This window comes from Anomalospiza imberbis, chromosome 4 (assembly GCF_031753505.1).
Source record: "Anomalospiza imberbis isolate Cuckoo-Finch-1a 21T00152 chromosome 4, ASM3175350v1, whole genome shotgun sequence".
Lineage (NCBI taxonomy): Eukaryota > Metazoa > Chordata > Aves > Passeriformes > Viduidae > Anomalospiza > Anomalospiza imberbis.
This window is the reverse complement of record NC_089684.1, coordinates 11,266,594-11,287,484: the sequence shown is the minus strand read 5'-3', so window position 1 is coordinate 11,287,484 and position 20,891 is coordinate 11,266,594. Positions and strand designations below refer to the sequence as shown.

The 20,891-nt window shown below is 40.9% G+C and overlaps 2 protein-coding genes across 7 annotated transcripts in view; one reads left to right on the top strand and one right to left on the bottom strand.

Moving 5' to 3' along the window:
- Positions 1-9,605, top strand: part of CLCN3 (chloride voltage-gated channel 3) — a 59,284-nt gene extending 49,679 nt beyond the window's left edge. For 3 of the 5 annotated variants that reach the window (XM_068187100.1, XM_068187101.1, XM_068187102.1), the window contains 4 exons: positions 1,160-1,558; positions 2,315-2,531; positions 4,807-4,882; positions 6,537-9,605. In XM_068187100.1, the coding sequence (XP_068043201.1) occupies positions 1,160-1,558; positions 2,315-2,531; positions 4,807-4,882; positions 6,537-6,695 (851 nt within the window). In that variant the 3' untranslated portion in view covers positions 6,696-9,605. The remainder of the gene's footprint in view (positions 1-1,159; positions 1,559-2,314; positions 2,532-4,806; positions 4,883-6,536) is intronic. The other 2 variants (XM_068187103.1, XM_068187104.1) reach the window with 1 other exon arrangement.
- Positions 8,666-20,891, bottom strand: part of HPF1 (histone PARylation factor 1) — a 51,388-nt gene continuing 39,162 nt past the window's right edge. The window contains exons 1-8 of one of the 2 annotated variants that reach the window (XM_068187117.1): positions 20,330-20,403; positions 19,069-19,228; positions 16,994-17,180; positions 16,410-16,508; positions 15,236-15,386; positions 14,429-14,516; positions 13,599-13,771; positions 8,666-11,780 (exon numbers count right to left, since the gene is read on the bottom strand). In XM_068187117.1, the coding sequence (XP_068043218.1) occupies positions 11,649-11,780; positions 13,599-13,771; positions 14,429-14,516; positions 15,236-15,386; positions 16,410-16,508; positions 16,994-17,180; positions 19,069-19,228; positions 20,330-20,386 (1,047 nt within the window). In that variant the 5' untranslated portion in view covers positions 20,387-20,403 and the 3' untranslated portion in view covers positions 8,666-11,648. Of the gene's footprint in view, positions 11,781-13,598; positions 13,772-14,428; positions 14,517-15,235; positions 15,387-16,409; positions 16,509-16,993; positions 17,181-19,068; positions 19,229-20,329; positions 20,404-20,891 lie in introns of those variants that run through there. The other variant, XM_068187114.1, reaches the window with a different exon arrangement.

The window sequence follows — 20,891 nt, the reverse complement described above, 5'->3', positions numbered from 1 at the left end:
TTCCCTCCAGAATAATACATTCACATCTCTACACAAGACCCTCAAATCCTTGTGATCTGAGAAATAATGTGAAATCTAAATTGATGAGAAATAGGAAAACTTTTGTAGTGTTTGCTTTCTCTTTTTGGTATCAAGAAATGTCATCACTACATTGGTCAGAAAAATTAGTTCCTTGAAATGTATGAAGTAGAGTACTTACAGTGTCAAGTACAGTTAAAATTATTAGAAGGAAGTGGTGTGATCAGCTACCACATCTACATGAATTGCAAAAAATTGTTCTTGAAATTATCCAAACAAAAGTTTCAGAAGTGTGTAAGGTATTTTTAACAAGTCTAATTGTTGAAAATCAGCTTCATGGAAAGAGGCTTAAGTTGTCCTCATTTATAACTTGGTGGCCTTAGAAATTAAACTTAAAAGCTGTTAGGACAGATTCTGCAAGAAATAGACCTTTTCTTTAAGAAAAAGTATGTTTGGGCAATCAAACTAGTGATACAAATTTAGGTTTTGGAGAGGTTGTTCTGGTTTTTAGTAGTGCAAATTGAATCACTCTTGAATGAATTGAAAGACAGTTCTTGTTATTTTGTTGAATGAAGATACAGCATCAAAAACCTTAGCAGAAAAAAATTATTTTAAATAGTAACAAAAGAGAAATACAATCCCTGTCTTCTGTTGTCCAAGAAAGAGATTTCTTTTCATCAGCTCATAATTCTGTTTAGCTTATATGATTAAGCAACAGCATTAAATTTATAATCCTTTGGACAACATAGCTGTTGATTTGCTACCTATGACATTTTTGCATTAGTTCCATTCTTTTTTCAGATTCTTATATTACTGGATTCCCTTGCATTTCACAGTGCTTTTAACCCTGATGTGGTATGGAGATATACACAGTTTTAATCTTATTTTACATTAAATAACTGTACATATTTTCCAATTCCCTTTATTACCTCCCTTTCTATGAATTTTCCCTAAAACTGTTTCACTTCTAGAAGTTTTGTGTTTCTTTTCTGTCTGCTTCTGTTGGTATTCCGCAGAAGGATGTTTGTCAGATGGCCTTTCATGTCAAAGTTATGTTTGTAGGTCTCAGCAGGAAGGCAGAAAATTCTAAAATGATTGTTATCTGTTACTCAAATGTTACTGGCTATTATTTTCCTTGCAGGTGGTGTGACAAGGATGACTGTGTCCCTGGTAGTTATTGTCTTTGAGCTAACAGGAGGGTTGGAATATATTGTGCCCCTAATGGCTGCAGTCATGACCAGTAAGTGGGTAGGAGATGCCTTTGGTAGGGAAGGCATCTATGAAGCACACATCCGACTGAATGGATATCCTTTCTTGGATGCAAAGGAAGAATTCACTCACACCACACTGGCTGCTGATGTCATGAGACCTCGGAGGAGCGACCCACCATTAGCAGTTCTGACACAGGATAATATGACTGTTGAAGACATAGAAAACTTGATCAACGAAACCAGCTATAATGGTTTTCCTGTTATTATGTCAAAGGAATCTCAGAGACTTGTGGGTTTTGCTCTAAGAAGAGATTTAACTATTGCAATAGGTAATTAACTTTCAGTATTGCATTATTATATACACCAATTTAAATTGTTTTATATTATTTTATATTTGCATTGCTAGTGGGGCAAGGGAGGGGATTGTCCTGCTCTGCAGTGGGGCAGCCTCACCTCAAGTCCTGTGTGCAGTTTTTGGTGCCAGATTGTCAGAGAGTTATAAAGCCATGAGAGATCATCCAAAGGAGAGCCACAAGTATGGTGAAGGGCCTTGAGGGGAAGCCATATGAGAAGCAGCTGACATCACTTGGTCTGTTCAGCCTGGAGGAGACTGAGGGGAGAACTCATTGCAGTCTGCAACTTCCTCATGAGGGCAAGAGGAGGGGCAGGCACTGATCTCTCCTCTGCGGTGCCCACTGATAAGACCTGAGGGAATGGCCTGAAGTTGTACTGAGGGAGGTTTAAGTTGGGTATTAGGAAAAAGTTCAGGGGGCTGTCAGTTGAGACTAACTTTTCCCTGGCAGTTTCTTCAGAAGCTGAGTAGGGTTTTTTAGCCTTTCCACCTCATTGTAGTAAATAAAAGTCATTTATTTGAGTGAGAAAAGTAGTTGAATAATGACTAAAGCTGAATGGCAAATGGCTTTTGTGATTTTTGCACAACCACTTCTGGGGATAAAGCAGTGGCTATGGAAATATATGCAAGAGCCTGGTATTGTTGAGCTGTAAAGTCTGCATTAACATCTTACTCCAAGAATGTAAATTCTTCCTCCTCTGCTTTTTTTCCCCCTTCCCTGTCTTTCTTAAAGAAAGTGCTAGAAAGAAGCAGGAGGGGATTGTTGGCAGTTCCAGGGTGTGTTTTGCCCAGCATACCCCATCGCTTCCAGCAGAAAGCCCTCGACCTTTGAAGCTCAGAAGCATACTTGATATGAGCCCTTTCACCGTGACAGACCACACACCAATGGAAATAGTGGTGGATATTTTCCGGAAGCTGGGTCTGAGGCAGTGCCTTGTAACACACAATGGGTGAGTAAAGTGGCAGCAATGCTGTGCATTTTTTTAGATACAGTAATTGTCACTTCCAGAGTCAGAGTATTTGAACCAGGATATACACCAGGATCATGGTATTTGAACCTCAGTTTGCAGCTGAGGACCCCAGCTGTTCATTAAGAACGGGCAGTGCTGTAGCACCTCTCTGAAATTCTTACGCCTTCCTTGTATTCCAAGTAAGCAGGCAGATGATTTCAGTCATTTTATGATGTTAAGAATTTACTGCCATTCAGCAAGCTTGGTCTGTGCAACTTGCTTGTGGAGGAGATACAACTTGCAGAAATTTAGTCTTGTGCACTGCAGAGTCTAAGGCTTATACTTCCTGGTTATTATCTGTGTTCTGGCAACATGCAACATATCAGCAGTTACTGAACATCTACAAGTACTGGGTTCATAAAGAGTAAAGGAGAAAATGACCTAGTCAGTATCTCTTCTGGAGTCTAGTGATGGCGATTACCACCAAGCTTTTGTTTTTTGGAACACTAACAACTAAACTGCTGCTAGTTCTGGAACTTCAGTCTGCAACTTTTGTTTCTACAATTCAAAATATTTCAGGAAAGTAGTTTTAAGATTTAAAATGTTTGTAAATGAGACTCTTGGGAGTTGTCCTGTGATTATCTACTAAATAACTGAGCCCCCGGCATGGAAACTAAATGTTCATTGTAATTGCCTCTTATCTAAACTGCTCCTTGTTTTTTTTTACATGATCTTTTTCTGTGCAGCTGTTCCTTTAACATTCTGCTTTCCTGTATCTCTTGCATTAAACACTTGGCATGCAACATCGAAGCTCCTACCATGGTATCTTGCTTTCCCTTTAGCATGTCTTTTAAGGCACCTGGGAAGTGGTCTGCTCATTCACATGTTTAGGATTGATTCATGTCCTTGGGACAAGAAATCTGAAATGACTAGGACTTCCTTAGTTTTTCTGTGGGCAAAAAGACTGCTGCTGTATGTGGTGACTATTTAAATATTTCATTGGTTTCCAAGTTGGGGTTTTTTTTCAGATGTATTTTAAAACAAATTATTTAAATGTCCTCCTGTCTGGATTTTTTTTTTCTTCAATGTATCTCTGTATGGAATGGCAAGTAGTGTTTCCAGAAGCCTTTCTCTGGTAGGGAAAGGACATAATGATCTGACACTTAGAAGTTAGTGTGGGCATGCACTTATTCTTGTTCTGGGGAGGGAAATTGGAATCAATAGAACTTCACTGAAAAATACTTACTATGATTTTTTTTTTTTTTCATAGTTTCTGTTGTGGCTGAGTGCTCAAACATGACATTGATACTAAAATCTTCTCTAAAGAAACCTTGATCGTGCAAAGCTATGTTAAGCTCTACTATAAATTTTAAACTATTTTATGATAAAGTAGCAGGAAGTACGGATGTCTTTAATATTTATTTTATCCTGCTTCAGTTTACAAATTTGTGACATTCCACAAGCACACTGTCCATTACAGCAAGAGCAGATCATAAATACTAGTACTGGTGGTGTTTAGCCATGGCATATAGCCTTGTGGACATCAAGGACTGTTTTATATTTTGGCTGGCAGATTTCCTGCAAACTGAATATACCTGTTTAAAGACTTGCATCAACATACTGATTCCAGTCCAGATTAGATTGTACAGAAATTGGTGCAGATGACAGAAGACTGAGCCATACTCCTCCAAATCTGTACCAGAATATCCATTCCAGGGAGTTGCTCTTGATTTGTCCTGTCATAAACCAGAAATTTGTCTGAATTTCTCTGTATCTAAGGACACCAGATAGCCCAGCTCTGTAGGGCAGCTTTGAACCTCAGTTGTTACGACTTTACACAGTTATTATTACTTTGTTCATCTACTGTGGCTTGTTAAAATGTCAATAATTATCTGTATGTGTGAGGAGAAATAACTATTAAACAAAGAAAATACAAAGTAGATTTTAGTTTCAGTACCTTTAAAACCCAAAAATATGTGAATTTAGGGTGAAAGGATAAAGTTTGCTACTCTGATACGTACCTGATACAAGAAACGTACTGCTCTGGGGTGGTTGAAGAGCCAGTTGTGTACAGCATTTTGGGAGAAATAGGAAAAAAGCAAAATTTGGGAAAGGGTACTAAATTCTCATTTAATTATCTCATTAGCTTTCCTGCAACCATTCTATTCTTTTTTTTTTTTTTTTAGTTTGCTCTAAGCCTTTTTCATTATGATTAGAACTTTTTTTTTTCATTTGATTTCACACACAGTTATTAGCATAACATAATCTGTTGCAGGATTGTCTTGGGGATCATCACAAAGAAGAACATATTAGAGCATCTCGAGCAACTAAAGCAGCACGTCGAACCCTTGGTGATTAGATATATCAGATCTCATAATTAGACACAGTAGAAGTCAGGAAGCATGAAACTTGTGAACTGTTCAGGGCTTTTATATCAGCTGAACAATGAAATCTTCTTATGCTCAAAAATTGTATTAAACATAAAACAACATGTGCAAAATCCTTTTGTAGAAAAGAAGCTGTAAATGTGAACATACTGTTAGTCACAACATTAAAGGAAAGTAAACAGTAAACTTTCTGATACTTGTGTTGATGAGATCACATCGATCCAGCTGGTTGATCTCTTGAATTCCTCAGGTGGGAAGGCATGCAGCTAGGAATACTTTTTCCCTGCCTAATGCAAATTAAGATTTTTGTATATGCCAATTTCTTTTTCTGATTTGGACAGCTTTAAATAGCTGTTAAATACCTGCACAGTATCACGTATTTTGAGAAGCAGAGATAAGCATGTTTTAATTGCATCATTAGATCCTCCTTGTAATACCCCTTTAACACGATTTTTTAAAATATTCTTATTTTTTAGCAAAGTCCTGTGATTTTATGTAAAATCTGTGATTCTGCCGCTGATACCTACAGCAGTCAGTGTAATCCCTTACAAAATGTGCAGTGATACCAGTCACCTGCTACTATGTTGACTGTTGACTTCAGAATCTAGATATGGTTTTAACCGTGATGTTGTGAACTAACCCCTTAGATAGGTGGTACACTTTGTCTTAATTTGGACATGGATTGCTAGTTCCATGTCTACTAAACATCCCCACCATGTTTAGCTGCTTATGTGCAAAACATGCTAATTATGTTCTCATTTTATGCTAATATTTCACAAGTATTTCATGCATCCTTAATAAGACAAATTGAAATGTACTAACCAAAATAAGAAGGGCAGCAGCTCATTCATTCTGCTCTTTGCTTCTCTTGTGATATTATCCTTTTGGACAGTCTCACTCTATTTGATGTTTCACAGTTGTAGTTTTAAAAGACCCTGTCATAAGAGCACAGTATCTAAACTGGAAAATGAAAATTTTATTATTCACAGTTCATTTTTTTCTAAAGCCGTGAATTCCAAAAACTAATTAACTGTTGTTTATCATACAAAAGTTTCATGGCCAGTACAGTGTGCTCCTATGAATACATTCAATCTGAGCCAGTGTGTCAGACTGGAAGGATCCTTCTGGTTTAAAAAAGGAGGGAAGGGGAGTTTGATTTATTTGATTTGGGGCCATCAAGCAGTACATCACTTCTGATGGCTAGGTTGGAACATGCCTCCCTTATGAAATGGGATCATTATCACTTTTTTTCATACCTCTCTTTTCTTTGTCCCTCTTTGTTACTTTTTTGTTGGCATATGCTAATGAAAATTTGATTTTTGTAGAAACAAAAAGTTTAATAAAAATTGTAATGGGCTCTACTTGTATGACTTGTATTTCATTAAAATGGACTACAGCTGTCAGAGACCATTTGATACAGTGTCTCAGCATTGCTGTGTTTTATCAAACTGGTGGTTCCTCAACATTTTGATAAATAAAATGTTTCTGTTTAAATAAGAAAATCAGGCAGTTTACTTTTGCTCTATTCCTGTCAACAAAAAGGACTTGGCTACAGATTTGTTCTACTTCATTATTTTCCTGCTTGGATTAATATCAGTCTCCCATTTGTCCTTTTCAGGCGCCTCCTTGGCATTATAACAAAAAAAGATATCCTCCGTCATATGGCCCAGACGGCAAACCAAGACCCCGCCTCCATAATGTTCAACTGAAACCCATAGCTGAGGAGAGAGAGGAAACTGAAGAGGAGGTTCATTTGTTGAATAGCACAACACTTTAGTCTGGGGAAAACTTCTAAAATCAGAGACGAGCTGGGTTTTTACGTAACAGTGCTGCTGGCAATCAGGAGTCAGTCTGGGGGAGCATGTGGCGAGGGGGAAGGCTGATGGGAGTGTGGGAAGGGAGAGCTGCTGTCCTGCACTGGATGCGTCCCGAGACATCAGGTCTGCCATGATAGTGCAGTGGGTGAGCCATGCAAAGTGGTGCCATTCTCCAGCCCAGCCTGGTACTTCAGCATTGAAGAGATGTGTTATTAATCCCTGTTTCTGGAGGGATCATTCTGAATTGAGCCATCTTGTGGAGACTGAAAGGTCTTGCCCTTTTTACCATTGAAAACTGTTGTGTTAACTCATGAAACATATTAACTATTACTCGTCACCTTTCTACATTCCAGAAGAGCTTTATTTCTCTCTCTCCTGAGCCGTAACAAAGCCTCTTTAAAATTGGTGTGCCCTTTTGAAGCAGTTGTTTCTCATATTGAGATGTACTATGAGTTACTGAGGTGTGATCACAAGAAGGGAGGTTTTCTTGTGCCATTAAATGTGTAAGTTCGTACATCACAAAATGCTTGGGGCAGTGCAGATCCACTGCAACAAAACCAGATTGAACAGGTAATAGATTCCAAGAACCATGCGAGACTTCTTTCAACCCGTGTGCTGTCATGATATGAGAAAACTAAAACCAGGTGAAACCAGTATTTTAAAGAAAAATACTGGTTTTGCTGCAGAAAATATCAATAATGTGACCTGGTCTTAATCAATTTTTGTATTATTGAACACACTATGATATATACCAATGTTGTGCAGTATAAGGAAAAATACTGCTATTCTACTAGTTTAAGAGCTGGAACAATTCTGTATACGTGTATCTGGTAAAAAAATGCATGCTTCAACACTGGAGATCTTTTCCCCCCCTGTAAAATTTGAGAATGGTAATTTTTATTTTTTCTTCACAAAAGACGTTCCACTGCTGACATGGTAGGAAGAAATGTAACTCATAATTTGCACTAAATGTATATTATTTTTCTTGAAGTTTTACCATTCTTTATTTATATTTGTATGGATTTAAAAATTCTATTAAATATGAATCAGTTAATATCTCACATAACTAATTACCTTTTTAATGTGATTTTATAGAATAATTCATAATCCTCTGCAAGTAACAGAGGATTAGCAAATGTTTACAACTAGATGAAGGGTTTCAAGAAAATGGCTTCTTTATGATCCAACATACATACAAGAGCATTTTCAAATGTAACTTTCACTGCCGTTACCTTGGATTTCCTTTTTTCTTTACGCAGATAACTGGAACAGTAACAGTAGGGTTTTATTTAAAAAAGAAACCTGCAGGGTTTTAAAAGTAATAGGAGAAAGCAACTATTAGATTGCTTTTGACTCTTCTTTTCTCCCAAGTATATAAAGGTGTAAATTTTATGTAGTCACACCTGAGCAGCAGGGCAGAATTGAATCCAGCACTCGAAACTTTGGCAGGACTTTAAAATTCAGTAGCAACACACACACACTCAGAGGTGAACTGACAGACCCCTAACTTCTTAACAGAACATTGTTTTGTTTCCTATTCTTTTTATCAGACCACCACCAGAACTGCATGCAGAGGAAAAATGACAATATGCTATAAGCCTAAATTAGGAAGGAAAAAAAACTAAATCTGGCTGATAAAAATCATGTTTTGTAATATGAGGTTGGATAAAATGTCTTTCTTTTAACAATTATGCTCACAAGACTGCAAAAAATGGCAAGAATATAAACACTAAGAGTCTAACATAATAATCCTAAATATCTCTTAAGGCATTCATCACAATTACCTCAAACATCTTTATTGACAAAGTACTCAGTATGATTTTATCTTAAGTACAATAACACAGTGAACCAAAATTCTGGCACTTTTGCTGAGCTGCACAAAAATGGTTGTGCTTAAGTGCACTGTTGAATTTAAACTGATTTTCCTTAGTAAAAAACTGCCATCTACATTTTATCATTTCTGTTCCAACTGGAACCGGTAGAAAGTGAAATGTACCAGGGGGATCACAGTGATCAGGCTTTGTATTAAAAACAGGTTTGGAAATGAAACAGTGAATTGGGCTATGTAAAAACAGGAGCAGCTGTACACTTCCATGTGAAGTCAGTGCTAGTTGTTAAAAATTTGTCCTGCTACATTACATAAGCTTGAAGAAGAGGAAGTTTCACAAAGAGCAGGATTAGGCCCATTTACAGAAGGCAACTCTGGAAGCTGTCTGTGACACTGATTTCTGTTGTCTGATTTTTTTTTTTTTCTACAGTGGAAGAATAGAAACTCAGTACACATACAAAAATTAATTTAAATCAGTTTGAAATCTCTGCCATGTCTGGTGTTATTGTAAAACACTGCTGTGTGTACTGTATTAACGTGCATCCAATTCTAGAGACTGCTGTCTGAATTAAAATACAGTTCACACTCCTGCTGTGTTTCATTTCTGTGTGGATCCCGAGAGTTGCACATAAATTGTGCATCTCTGTTTACTCTTAGCCTGCTAAGCTTTCCCTGTTGACATTTGAAATGTCTTCTGGTAAACATGCAGTAGAGGTTCTATTAATGAAGTGTGTGTGCCTGTGCTGTGCAACAAAAAATTTTTAATGTGAAACTTGCAGCGCCTTACTCAAATTACTAATTAAAACAAAAAAGGTGGATGGGAGGGGGAAAGTGTCAGCATTTTTTTATTTTTTAAATCATTCAGATACTGGTTCATGAAGAATGCATTCTTTGTTAATCTGTGATGTTGCCTAGAGCTGTATTTAATATCGATCTTAATGTTTTTATTTATAATAGTGTGGTAGAACTGCATATCATTACAGTAAAAATTCTCATTACTGTGATGATTTAATCAAGCATTAAAAACTTCTGTATGACCATTTATTGTTCTGTCATGTTTTCTCATTGTTTTCACAAATAAGATGTGTTGATTTTTGCATTTATTTTCCCTGAGAGAAAATTAACAGCTAGGAATTTTACATACAAAACTAGTAAGACAAAAAGAATGGAGTTTAGGAGATGCAGTATTTGCACTGCCTAGCATTTGGCTAAAAATCAGTAGCCAAATCAACCCCATCAAACTGATCTGCCTTAGGTGGCGTATTTTTCCAAAATAAACATTTAAGATTTTGTTTTAATTACAGAATTAAAACAAAATATTTTATTTAAAACAGTTAAAAGTGGATGATCGTTTTATTGTCTGAAAACCATCTGTTGATGATATACACCTCATAGAATGGCCTGGGTTGGAAGGGAGCTTAAAGATCACCTCATTCCAGCCCTCCTGTCACGGACAGGGACACCTTCCATGAGACAGGTTGCTCAGAGCCCCATCCATTGAATACATAGAGGGAGGGGCAGGTACCACCCCTCTGGGCAGCCCATTTCAGTATTTCGCCACTCTCATAATAAAAAAACATCTTCCCCCCATCTAGTCTGAATCTACTCTTTTTTAGTTAAAACCATTACTCCTAGTGCAGCACGCCCTGCTAAAAAGTCTGTCCCAGTTTATTGATACACATCAGTTATGTTGCAGCTGCTCAAACAGATTTCCTTCTCCATCAGGGGTTAATACATGAATAGGTCCTCTCAGGTCCTCATTTTTGCAGATCTAAGTTCATATTTAAATAACAGTTAAAAAGTTGAATTTTTGAAAGGTCCCCTCCAACTCAAACCTTTCCATGATTCTACTGTCTTAGTACTTGTGCAATTTACAGGGCCTGATGTTCGGGGCTCCTGTACTTAAAACAAAAAGAAGAATGAGATGGAAAGTACCTGTTTTTTATGTATTAAACCTCTAGGCCTATGAATGAGTACCTGTAAATCTGTGCTTGAATAGTTGGGATATTAATATGCTGAATGAAAGGGGTAAAGTTGTCAAATTTACACTAGCAGCTGTGGCATGTGATTACGTTGTGCATTTGAAACTCAAAATACTTTTGCAGCACTCTAACCTATATTGTACCTCCACTGCTCCCTTCTACCATAAAGTAACATATAACCAACAATCCTTTGCTTGAAGAGTAGGAACGACTTATGTTTTAGCATGGTTCTACTGGCCTATAATCTTTATCAGCAGTAATTAGTATTGCTGTCACTAGTACTGATGTGAATTGTTACAATGGAAGTCAAGTCACTGGATGGTGGCAGTGCTGTCGAGTAAGAGCAAATGTTATTTTCCATTGTTTCTGGACTGTTTCTTTAATCAGTCGCCAGAGAATAAACCTCCACGTGCAGTAACAAGAACACAGAATTGGGGGCTAAGGACCTTGAAAACAATTAATTTGCACCTTGCACAAAATCACTTAGGTTTAATTTTTAAATGCTTAAAACTGGAGATGGCTTCTTATTAGCAAGGTAGCATCTGCAGTAGAATTCCTAATTTCCCTTGTAATGTCAGTTAGCATTTCTTTCATCCCATCAGTTTCCTCCCACTTGAACCAGCTCCAGCAACGCAGGAGCAGGGAGAGTGCTTTGCCACAGAAGGGAATGCTTTACCCGAGGGGTGGCACACAACTGGGGAGAACCATCCCCTGGAGCAGGGACGTGGGGATCGGTTCGCATACGGCACAGGGGCCCCGCGGTGCCCGCAGCGCTCCAGGCAGTGTCGGGCAGCTCTCCCCGTGCTGCCCTGCAGCACCAGCCCCGGCCCGGGTTTGGCTCCCGGGGCCTGCAGGGCAGGGCCAGGCGGGCGTGTCAGTCCCACAGCCCCGCCCGTGGGCAGCGCCGCCCCGCAGCGCCTCAGCCCCGCTCCCCGTCCCGGGCCCGCCCTGCGCAGCAGCATCGGGAAGCAGCGCGTTCCTTAGAAAACCTTTACTGACCGCGGGGGACACCGCCACCGAGTACAAAAAAACACCCACAGACACAAAGTCAAGCCCAGTCCCGGGCGCGCAGGGCCGCCCCCAGCTGCAGCCCCCTGCCCGGCTCAGAGCGCCAGCCGATCCAGGTCCTCCTCCCGCCGGTTGCCCAGGTGCTGCTCGATGATTTCGGCAAAGAGGTTCCTCTTCAGCAGGGTGTAAGCCAGGGGCAGCAGCTGGCCCACCGTCTTGTGAAAGTACTGCAGGAGAGAAGCGAAAACAAGAGCCGCCCTCGGCCTCAGTGGCTTTGTTAATTCCGGGAGCAGCCCCAGCTCCTGGCTCTGCCCCATTCCACTGCGTCCTTCAACCCCTCCCACAACAGCCGAGCACATCCTCACGCTACTACACCCGTGACAGCCTCAGCAAGGGCAGGCGGGATGCCCGAGCCGCCGCAGTGACAGAGAAATCGAGTGTTAGCAGTGCAAGAGATGATGATCCCACTCACTACAGCATTCCAAGCTGGAACCTGCAGGTGAAGTCCCCTATCCTGTCACAGTCCCATGTCTTGTCCCACCCCGCAGTTTGAGGGTGTTACAGTGGTATTTACAGTAACCATTTAAGAACTTCAAAAGTATAAACATCAGAGCATATTTAGCATTTGCAATCATTATTGTACATGTAATTCCACTGTATCTCTCAAACAAAGGGGACTATTCAAGTTCTTTTCTCTGTCTTGGGCTACAGATAAGGTGTCAGTGTTTCTCTGGCTCTGTAAGCAAATGGCCAGGAAGGCTCCAGTCAAAACTGGAAAACAGCTCCAAGTAGGAGCTCCAAGAAAGGCAGAGACCTAACTGAGCAAAACTTATGTGTGAAGCCACTGATTCTTCTGTTTACTAAACTAGAAGATGAAGGTTTCTAATTCTAGAAAACAGCTGCAAAGTTACAGGCGTTCCAAGCTGCAGCGTGAAACAGACAAGACACATGACAGTACTGTAAACACAATTTTTCACTGCAGGACTTTGTCAGTGGTTAGGCTCATGTGCTGAGAAGCACAAAGCTTGGAAAATGAGTATTTGGCTCCACCTACTCAGAAAAATGGGAGGAACCATTTCCTTCACTGACCTTCCAGTCACATAAAAGACTTAAGCAGCTGAAGCAGCCTAGTCTCTGAAAGAAGGGTTCTAAATGAATAGGATATTGAAGAAAAATACCACACATTTTCAGATACTGTAAGGAACTTAAGAGAGCGGGGCATGAAGTCTAAGAAACACATTAGTAATTTAACAGCATATGGCAAGAGCAGTCAGTATTCACACATTTCAATGGCTAAGTATTTTAATCAGTGGTCAGCACAGCTTTTTGGGCCTACATTTAGTATTGAAAAACTTATTTTTCCCATGACACTCTGGAGCACCACTTAGCCAATACTAGTTTTGCTAGAAGCAGCTGTTTTGCAGGGGTGTTTCTATGATGATCCTTTCATATTCGGTTGATGTTGAAACTTCATGTGTTATTTTCTAGCTATTTACTAATTATAGCCATGACCCTTTTCATCAGCAGGCCAGTAGCTAATACAGAACAAAAAGCATTAAGTATAATTTTTATGTGCAATAAGTGCGATTAATTCAATCCCCTCACTGACGATGTTCACTGTTAGCAGAGAACTAGGGAGACAGAGACGCCAGGTGGGAGGTGCCCTGTGCAGGACAGCCAGGCAGCTGACCCGGGCTCACGTTCTTCCAGCTGGGGTTACTACAAGCATCAGGCTGTTTCTTGACCTGGTTGAATATGGGTGCCTACACAAGTAGCTAGGGACAGGGGACTCCAGCTATTCAGTGTATTTGGATCAGCCCCTTCACCCTCCACTTCTGGATTGCAGGATTGGGCCTTCGTGAGCACAGTTTTAAATTCAACATCATGGAATGATGTTGGGTGACTTTTTAACAGTCTTCATGAATTAAGAATATTCTCATAGACCTCTACGATTCCTAGGGATAATTAATCTACAGCAGAACAACTTCTAGCCCATGTATAAAATAATGCATAATTTTGTCAAGTTTGATTGTTGTAGTACTCACATGTGATCCATAGCAAAATAGGTCCATGCCCAGCTCATACCCCATTCCATAATCACATTCATCATTAGCAAACTGAACAAAGGTTAGCATTTCTTGAATGGGTGCAAAGGCCTTCACTCTCTCCTCATCAGTTGGAGCATCAACAATGACCTTGCAAATTTTTTTAAGATTAGCTGCAAAAAACCAAAAGCATATATTTAGATGTTTAAATAATTAAATATTGCACAAGTATTCTGTGTCAAAACTACACTCATGTGTCACGCTTACATGTAAGGTAAGGGGGCACACCCTGAACTGCTGGTGAAGCAGTTCCCCTTTTCCTTGGAAGCTCATTTTTGCCCCATGCCCATCCCTCTCAGTTCCCCACAAAGGCAGACAAGCACTTGTGCGATGAAATTTCACCAAGGAACTGGTTCTGGTTAAAACGACACTGGAAGAAGAGGGTGGATAAGAAATAAACCCACACATCCCTGAATGTAGATTAGCTTTAAAATGACACTGGAAGAAGAGGGTGGATAAGAAATAAACCCACACATCCCTGAATGTAGATTAGCTTTTTGATCTACTTCTTGCATGGCTTTGACAGCACAAAAGAAAAGATCATCTAAACTACTACTTCAGGTATTCTTTTTGCAGATTTAGCATGTTTCACTGAGTCTCATCTGGTTCCTTTAATGGCAATACTTTGAGGTCAAGTGTGATGGTTAGGACTTCTACGCTTTACTCCCATCAGTCAAATTTTTAAAGCAGAAAACTTGAATGCAGTTTGCTTTTTACTGAGGGTTGTGTACTCCAAAAAAGCAGAGTGATACAGTAAACAAGATGTTTACCATTTGTTTCAGGAAGTTCTCTGTATCCAACATCATTTTTGTCTACAGGAACAACTAAACCTGCTCCATGAAATGCTTTGGTCACCACCTGAATAAAGAGACAGAAAATGAAACAGAGCACCATAAGACAGTACTGTGACCTAAAAATAACTCACCTCATTCAACACTAACACCTGACTGCTGGTGGTCAAACCTAACATGGTGTCCTGGCTCCAGGACATCAACTTAGTTTCAAATTATATAGCAGTTAATTTCAAGCATTGAAGTTTGAAAAAACTGAAAATGCCATTTCAGAGACATTCTGAATTCTAGGAACCCTTGCAGTCATTTGTGTTGCACTGTACCACATTTGTTTAGACCCCTACCATAATTATTTTTAATAGGTATGCAAAAAAATCTGTTATTATCATCCATATTATCCTTAATGGTCCTGTTTCTAACAGATCCAAACCCACTATTTAGAACAATCTTCCATTTAAAGCAGTTTTCTCCATGGCCTCTATTTGCTCCAGTTTTTAGATTACTGTGCTTACTGAGTTTTTCGGTGGTGGCTTGTTCTTGTTGTTTTGTTTTTAATTGAATGTCAAGCTATGATTTATAAGAGAGAAGTGTTTTTATTAAATCCTATTATTCAGAACACACTTGTAGTAATCTTCCCTCTTTTGAAGTTTTATAGAGAGCTGATTGCCTTTGGAAATTCCTAATGTAGCATACTTACTGACTAGAAGGATGGAAAAACACTAACAGGAAGTAAATGAAAAAAATTAACACAACATAGTTCTGTCCAGCAGATGAGAAAAGTCATACTTTCTTATCTCTCTGTTTCATCTTCAGGGTTTTTTGTTCCAGAGAATAACCCAGTTCTTTTGCTGTTCTTGTTAGCTTTTCATCTATGTCTTTCAAAACAGCATTTTTCTTTTTATCAGCCACTTCCTTAAGTTTTTTTGACAAAAATAATCTGCAAACAGATGAAACATGTCAAGAAAACAAAAAAGCACTAATAGCCTTTTAAACATTAAACCTCTAGATCTTAACCACAAAGATTAGCAGTCCTGCGTTTATTTATATAGAGACTTGAAAATGCAAGCCTCTTAAGAAGAGGCAAGAAAATAGTTTGGCACATCTAGTACTTGGACTTTTCTTATCTGTACCTGCATTACAATCTAGCTTATGCAATCTGCAGGTGCTGAAGGTTCTCCCAGCCTCAGTAACTGTTCATCTTTCTATCCTAAGAATTCAGTTTGCTGTTCCCGTGCCACATACACCATTTGTCACCCAAGTCATGCACACAAATACATATTTATGAGCCTCCTCATGGTACTTTCAAAACAAATGTCCTCGTTTAACTCTGCAGTGCACAAGGGTTCTTTTGCAGAAGCCATTCTTCAGTCTGCTTTCACTGACTGACACGTGTCTGTCCTTAGAGAGCTTTCCGTTTTTAACCAGCAGGGATGAGGTCAGTTGTTTACACTCCTGATGCAAGAACATGTAAAGTTCCATGGATCAGACTGAACTACATATCCATGTCAGTGTTATCCTGCCACAGGGCAGAAATGGTACTTCTTGTAGATATTAATTATATATGAAAATAATGTATTTTTATGTAGACAAGAAGAGCCAGGTGCTATTAATCTACTATGATACTCAGATTTCCTTCACCACTGTTTGAGATGCTCTTTCTCTACTTACAAAATTATTTTAACATACCCAGTGGATATTTTTTCCAATTTAGAGCCTGTCACTGCCAATATATTTAAGGAATGACGTAATTAACACTTATTTATTTTAGTTCTGAAATGCACCGTTAAAAAGCCTACAAAGGTTTTTGAGAGCATCTTAAAACTTGCCAACAGGGGCAGAAAATAAGTGAGGGTTTCTTAAGAAAGACATATAATAAGTTAGTTTCATTATTCCACATCCCACCTCCCAATTAACAATTTCTATTCTGTTCTTTGTAAATAAAAGTAAATATGAACCTTACTTGACTGCAGCAAAGATATTATCACCAACTTGTGAAATCACACAACCCTTCTTCGCTTCATTTGCACCAACCCATACTGGGAGCTCATCTGGCACATCCCTATTGATGAAAAAATACACACAAAATAGTCAAGCTGTGTCCATTTCTCCTATTTCAAAGTAAAACTAAATTTGCCTCCTCACTATGCTGCTGTCTCCTTCAGAAGCCCACCAAGAAATGCCCTTAGATTTAAAGCTCTAAAATCTTACAGTAAGCCTTGAAAACAGCTTGTATCCATACATGCAGAGAGAATACACATTTCCTTTTGGTAACCTGATTTTCTTCTCAGTATCACGGCAAAAGTAAAAGATTAGTGAGTGAAGGTGCTCTGGATGGCTGGAGGAGGTAGATTAATAAATATTTCAATCTAGACTTGAACTTCCTGCAAACTTTTTAAATAAAAAGATAAAGCCACTTGTTAATATTCTACTACAAAAAAGAAAGATTCTTGCTTGGTGATAGCACACAAGTTACGTTTTGTGGAAAAAGAGGACAAAAGTTATGCATAGTTGTAGTGAAACAAGAGCACACAGGAAATAAAATACCTGAAATATCCCATGTGATACTGTGTTCTGCTATCCCCAACAAGTATAGTCTGAAATTCTGGGGGGTCATAGAAGAATCTCCAATGAAGATTGAAGTTCACATCTGTTGATTTTGCTTTTTTGTGTTTTCCGGCAAGAATATCATATGGTCCAACCAGCTTAAGTCCAACACTTGACACAAGTGCATCTGAAAAGCAAACCAGGTGCACGTTTCGACCGGGAAGTTCTGGTGTTGCTCAGGTATCGAAAGTTTCGATAAATTCAGTCAAACACTATTCACTAGACAAGGAAAGCTAAGAATTGTTTTGTCCAGATAGTTTTCATTGAACAGTTATTACATTTTAATAAAAAGTAGCCATCCAGCCACAGTCCAATGTCAGGATGGAGATCCGTGTACCGGGACCAGTATTGTTTAATATTCATCTTTATCAATTACACAAGATTGGATCAGCAAACCTCAGCAAATTTGCAGATGACACCAAGCTGAGGGGTGCAGATGACAATCCTGAAGGATGGGATGCCTTCCTGAGGGACCTGGACAAGCTCAAGAATTGGGCCCATGGGAATGTCTTCAGGTTTAACAAGACCAAGTGGTCTTGGAAAGCTCTGCACCTGGGTCAGGGCAACCCCTAGTATCAACACAGGCTGGGGTTGAACAGATGGAGAGCAGCCCTGCCCAGAAGGGCCTGGGGATGCTGGTAGGTGAGAGGATGGACATGACCCAGCCACGGGCACTCCCAGCCCAAAAAGCCAAACACGTTCTAGGCTGCATCCAAAGCAGTGCAGCCAGGAGGGCCAGGGAGGGGATTCTGCCGCTCTGCTCAGACCCCACCTGCAGTGCTACATCCAGCTCCAGGGTTTTTAGCACACCAAGGTCACGGACCTGTTGGAGTGGGTCCAGAATAGGGTCATGAATATGATCAGAGGCCTAGAGCACCTCTCCTATAAAGATGGGCTGAGAGGGCTAGGTTGTTCAGTCTGGAGAACAAGAGGGACTTTACTGCAGCATTTCAGTACTTTAGGTATTGAAGCTAAGGACAAGCATTTTAGCAGGGCCTGCAGCAAGAGGACAAGGTGTAATGGCTCTTAACTAAAACAGGGTAGATTCAGACTAAATACAAGAAAAAAAAAAGCATTATGATGCAGGTGGTGGAACGGGTTGCCCAGAGACACGGTGGATGACCTAGAAACATTTAAGGCTGGGTTGGATCCAGCTCTGAGCAAGCTGTCTCTGTTGAAGATGTCCCTGCTCAGTGTAGGGGGTTCAACTAGATCACCTTTAAAGGTCCCTTCCAACCCAAATCATTCTGACTCTGCAAGAGATGGTCATTTCTAGAGCACAGAGCGACGCCACATTCTGTTATATAATAAACTTGAAGAGGTTGAAATCCAGATTTAGTAGTGGTTACACTGAGTTAAAGTCTTTTTAACCTCTCATCCCACCAGCGAGGAGGCTGTGGGTACACAAGAAGCTGAGAGGAGATGCAGCTGGGGCAGCTGATCCCAGCTGACCGAAGTGATATTCCACAGCCTGTGGCATCATGCTCAGCATGAGGAAGACCTGCTTTCTTGGAGACGGCTGAACACCTGCCTGCACACAGGAGGTGGTGATTCCTTGTTTTGGTTTGCTTGTGGCTTTTGCTTTCCCTATTAAACTGTCTTTAGCTCAACCCACATGTTTTCCTCACTTTCACCCTTTTGATTCTCTCCCTGGTCTCACCAAGGGGAAGTGAGCAAATGCCTGTGTGGTGCTTAGTTTTTGATTGGGATTTAACATGATACAGGAGGAAACCTGAGTTCCATACTAAACATTTTAAATGCACCTGCGAGAAAGGCATATTTAGACCACATTTAGTCCCTTTACACTGCACAACTTCAGTAGTTACATTTTATAAAGCCTGAAGTGTACATCTTTGTGATTATAGCCAGTGTTTTAGTTTACATTCATGTAAATATTCTCCATCTCAAGTGAAAAGCTGAAGCTTCACTAAAATCCATCTGACCAACTCCAATTTGCCTGCCTTCAGGCTGCTTTCTGGAGTGAAAGTTAGAAGAGGCAAAATTTAAAACCTTACCACTTGGTTTCTCAGGATCTAGTTCCTCACAAAACTTCCAAAACTGGTAGAAGTCCTCAGGCAGTCTAAGCCGATAGCATGTTTCTGCCTCTTGGCAAAGACTATCAGGAATATCTGCCTGGTTTGATTTTCTCTTCTTGACAGCTCCATTTTTTTCACTCTGTAGATTAAAAAAAAAAAAAAAAAAAAAAAAAAAACAAAACAAAACAGAAAAAAACAACTCAAAACAGAGTCTAGTTACTTTCTCTCAGCTCTACCAAAGGAGTCTACAAAGCTTTTATACTAATGGAGTAACAAGGATTAGATCCATTAGGACATGTTTGTTAGTTAAAGCAGTATATATACAGCTTAGAACATCTGTTTTGGACTGAACCCATTAAAAGTGCAGTCTGACAAATGTACTAAACATGTCTGCAGTAGCAAACTGCTACTTTGATATTAATGGGTCAATATAATCAACCGAAGCACTTCCGTTAATTAAGCAAAGGATCAAGCAATCCTAAAGTTTCATCTAATTCTATTGTTCTAAAATGACCATTTCCAATCACACTGCAGACAGCATACATTATGTTTATGTGTTTTACAGACTGTTGAAAGTAGGAATACTATTTTGTCTTGTCAAATTAAAGAACACAGCAAAAATCCTCTGGTCTCTTATTTTAACTACTGTGCTATTCAACATCACGACTACGGGAACTTTCAGTGCAGCATTTGAGAAGCAGCTTAGAGGTGAAGTTGCTTTTAAAAATGATGTAACGTGAGCTGAAGCAGGCTAGGAAATGATCCATACGGGCACAATCTACTGGGGCAGTAGCCTCAACCACCCCATTCCCACATAAGTCTCCATGAATTGGTAGGAATCGTTACCCTCGCACTTGAAAGAATATAAGAAGTAAAATAAATAAATAAACAACAGGGTTTCTTTCCTGTTCTTAAGAGAAGGCAATGCGGCGGACACTCGATCTCTGAAGCAGGGCCGCCGCCAGGTAAGCCGGGTCGCGGCGCGGGTCCCCATTCCCAGCGCGGTCCCGCCGGGATGATGCGGCGGCCGGCGGGCCCAGCGCACCTCGAGCGCGGCGGTCCCCGCGAGACGGCCGGGGGGAGGAGCGGCTGCCGCGCAGGAGAACGCGGGGCCCTGTGACTGTCCCCAGAGCCACCGAGCGAAACAGAACGAGGGGCAAGGAGACGGAGAGCCGACAGACACAGAAGGCACCCGCGCCGCTGCAGGCCCGCGGCCCTCGGGGGCGGGCCCCCGCCCCACCTGCTCTCCGGCCGGTCCCGCCGCGCCGCGCGGCCGCCGCTTCCCGCCACCTGCCATGCGCTCCCGCCGCCCGCATCCCGCGCGCCCGCCGCGCCTGCGCGGCCCCGCGCCAGCGTCGGGCCGGCCCAGCCCCGCGCGGCTGCCGCGAGGGGCCGTGAGGGGCGGGGGCCGTGAGGGGCGGGGGCCGTGAGGGGCGGGGGCCGTGAGGGGCGGGGGCCGCCGGCAGCCCCGGCTGCGGCGCCTCCGCCGCTGCGGCGACCCAGGGGACAGCGACCGGGATCACTAGGGGCGCCGTCCACCCCGGATGGCGAATGCGGCTGGTGCTGGAGACGAGTCGGGAACTCACCGCCATGTTCCCTCAGCGGTAGATACACCGCATAGATACGCTTCCGAAGCTGAGTTTTTATAATCCTGCTTACATGTACGTGCAAATTCCTGTAATACGAGTTAGGGTGGTGTACGGGGATCAGACAGAGGAAGAGATGTCCTGAACTGTAATCATCTCCTTCAGAGCTAAAGGCATGAGAGAGAGGAAGCAATACAGATTTTCAGTACAAATTAA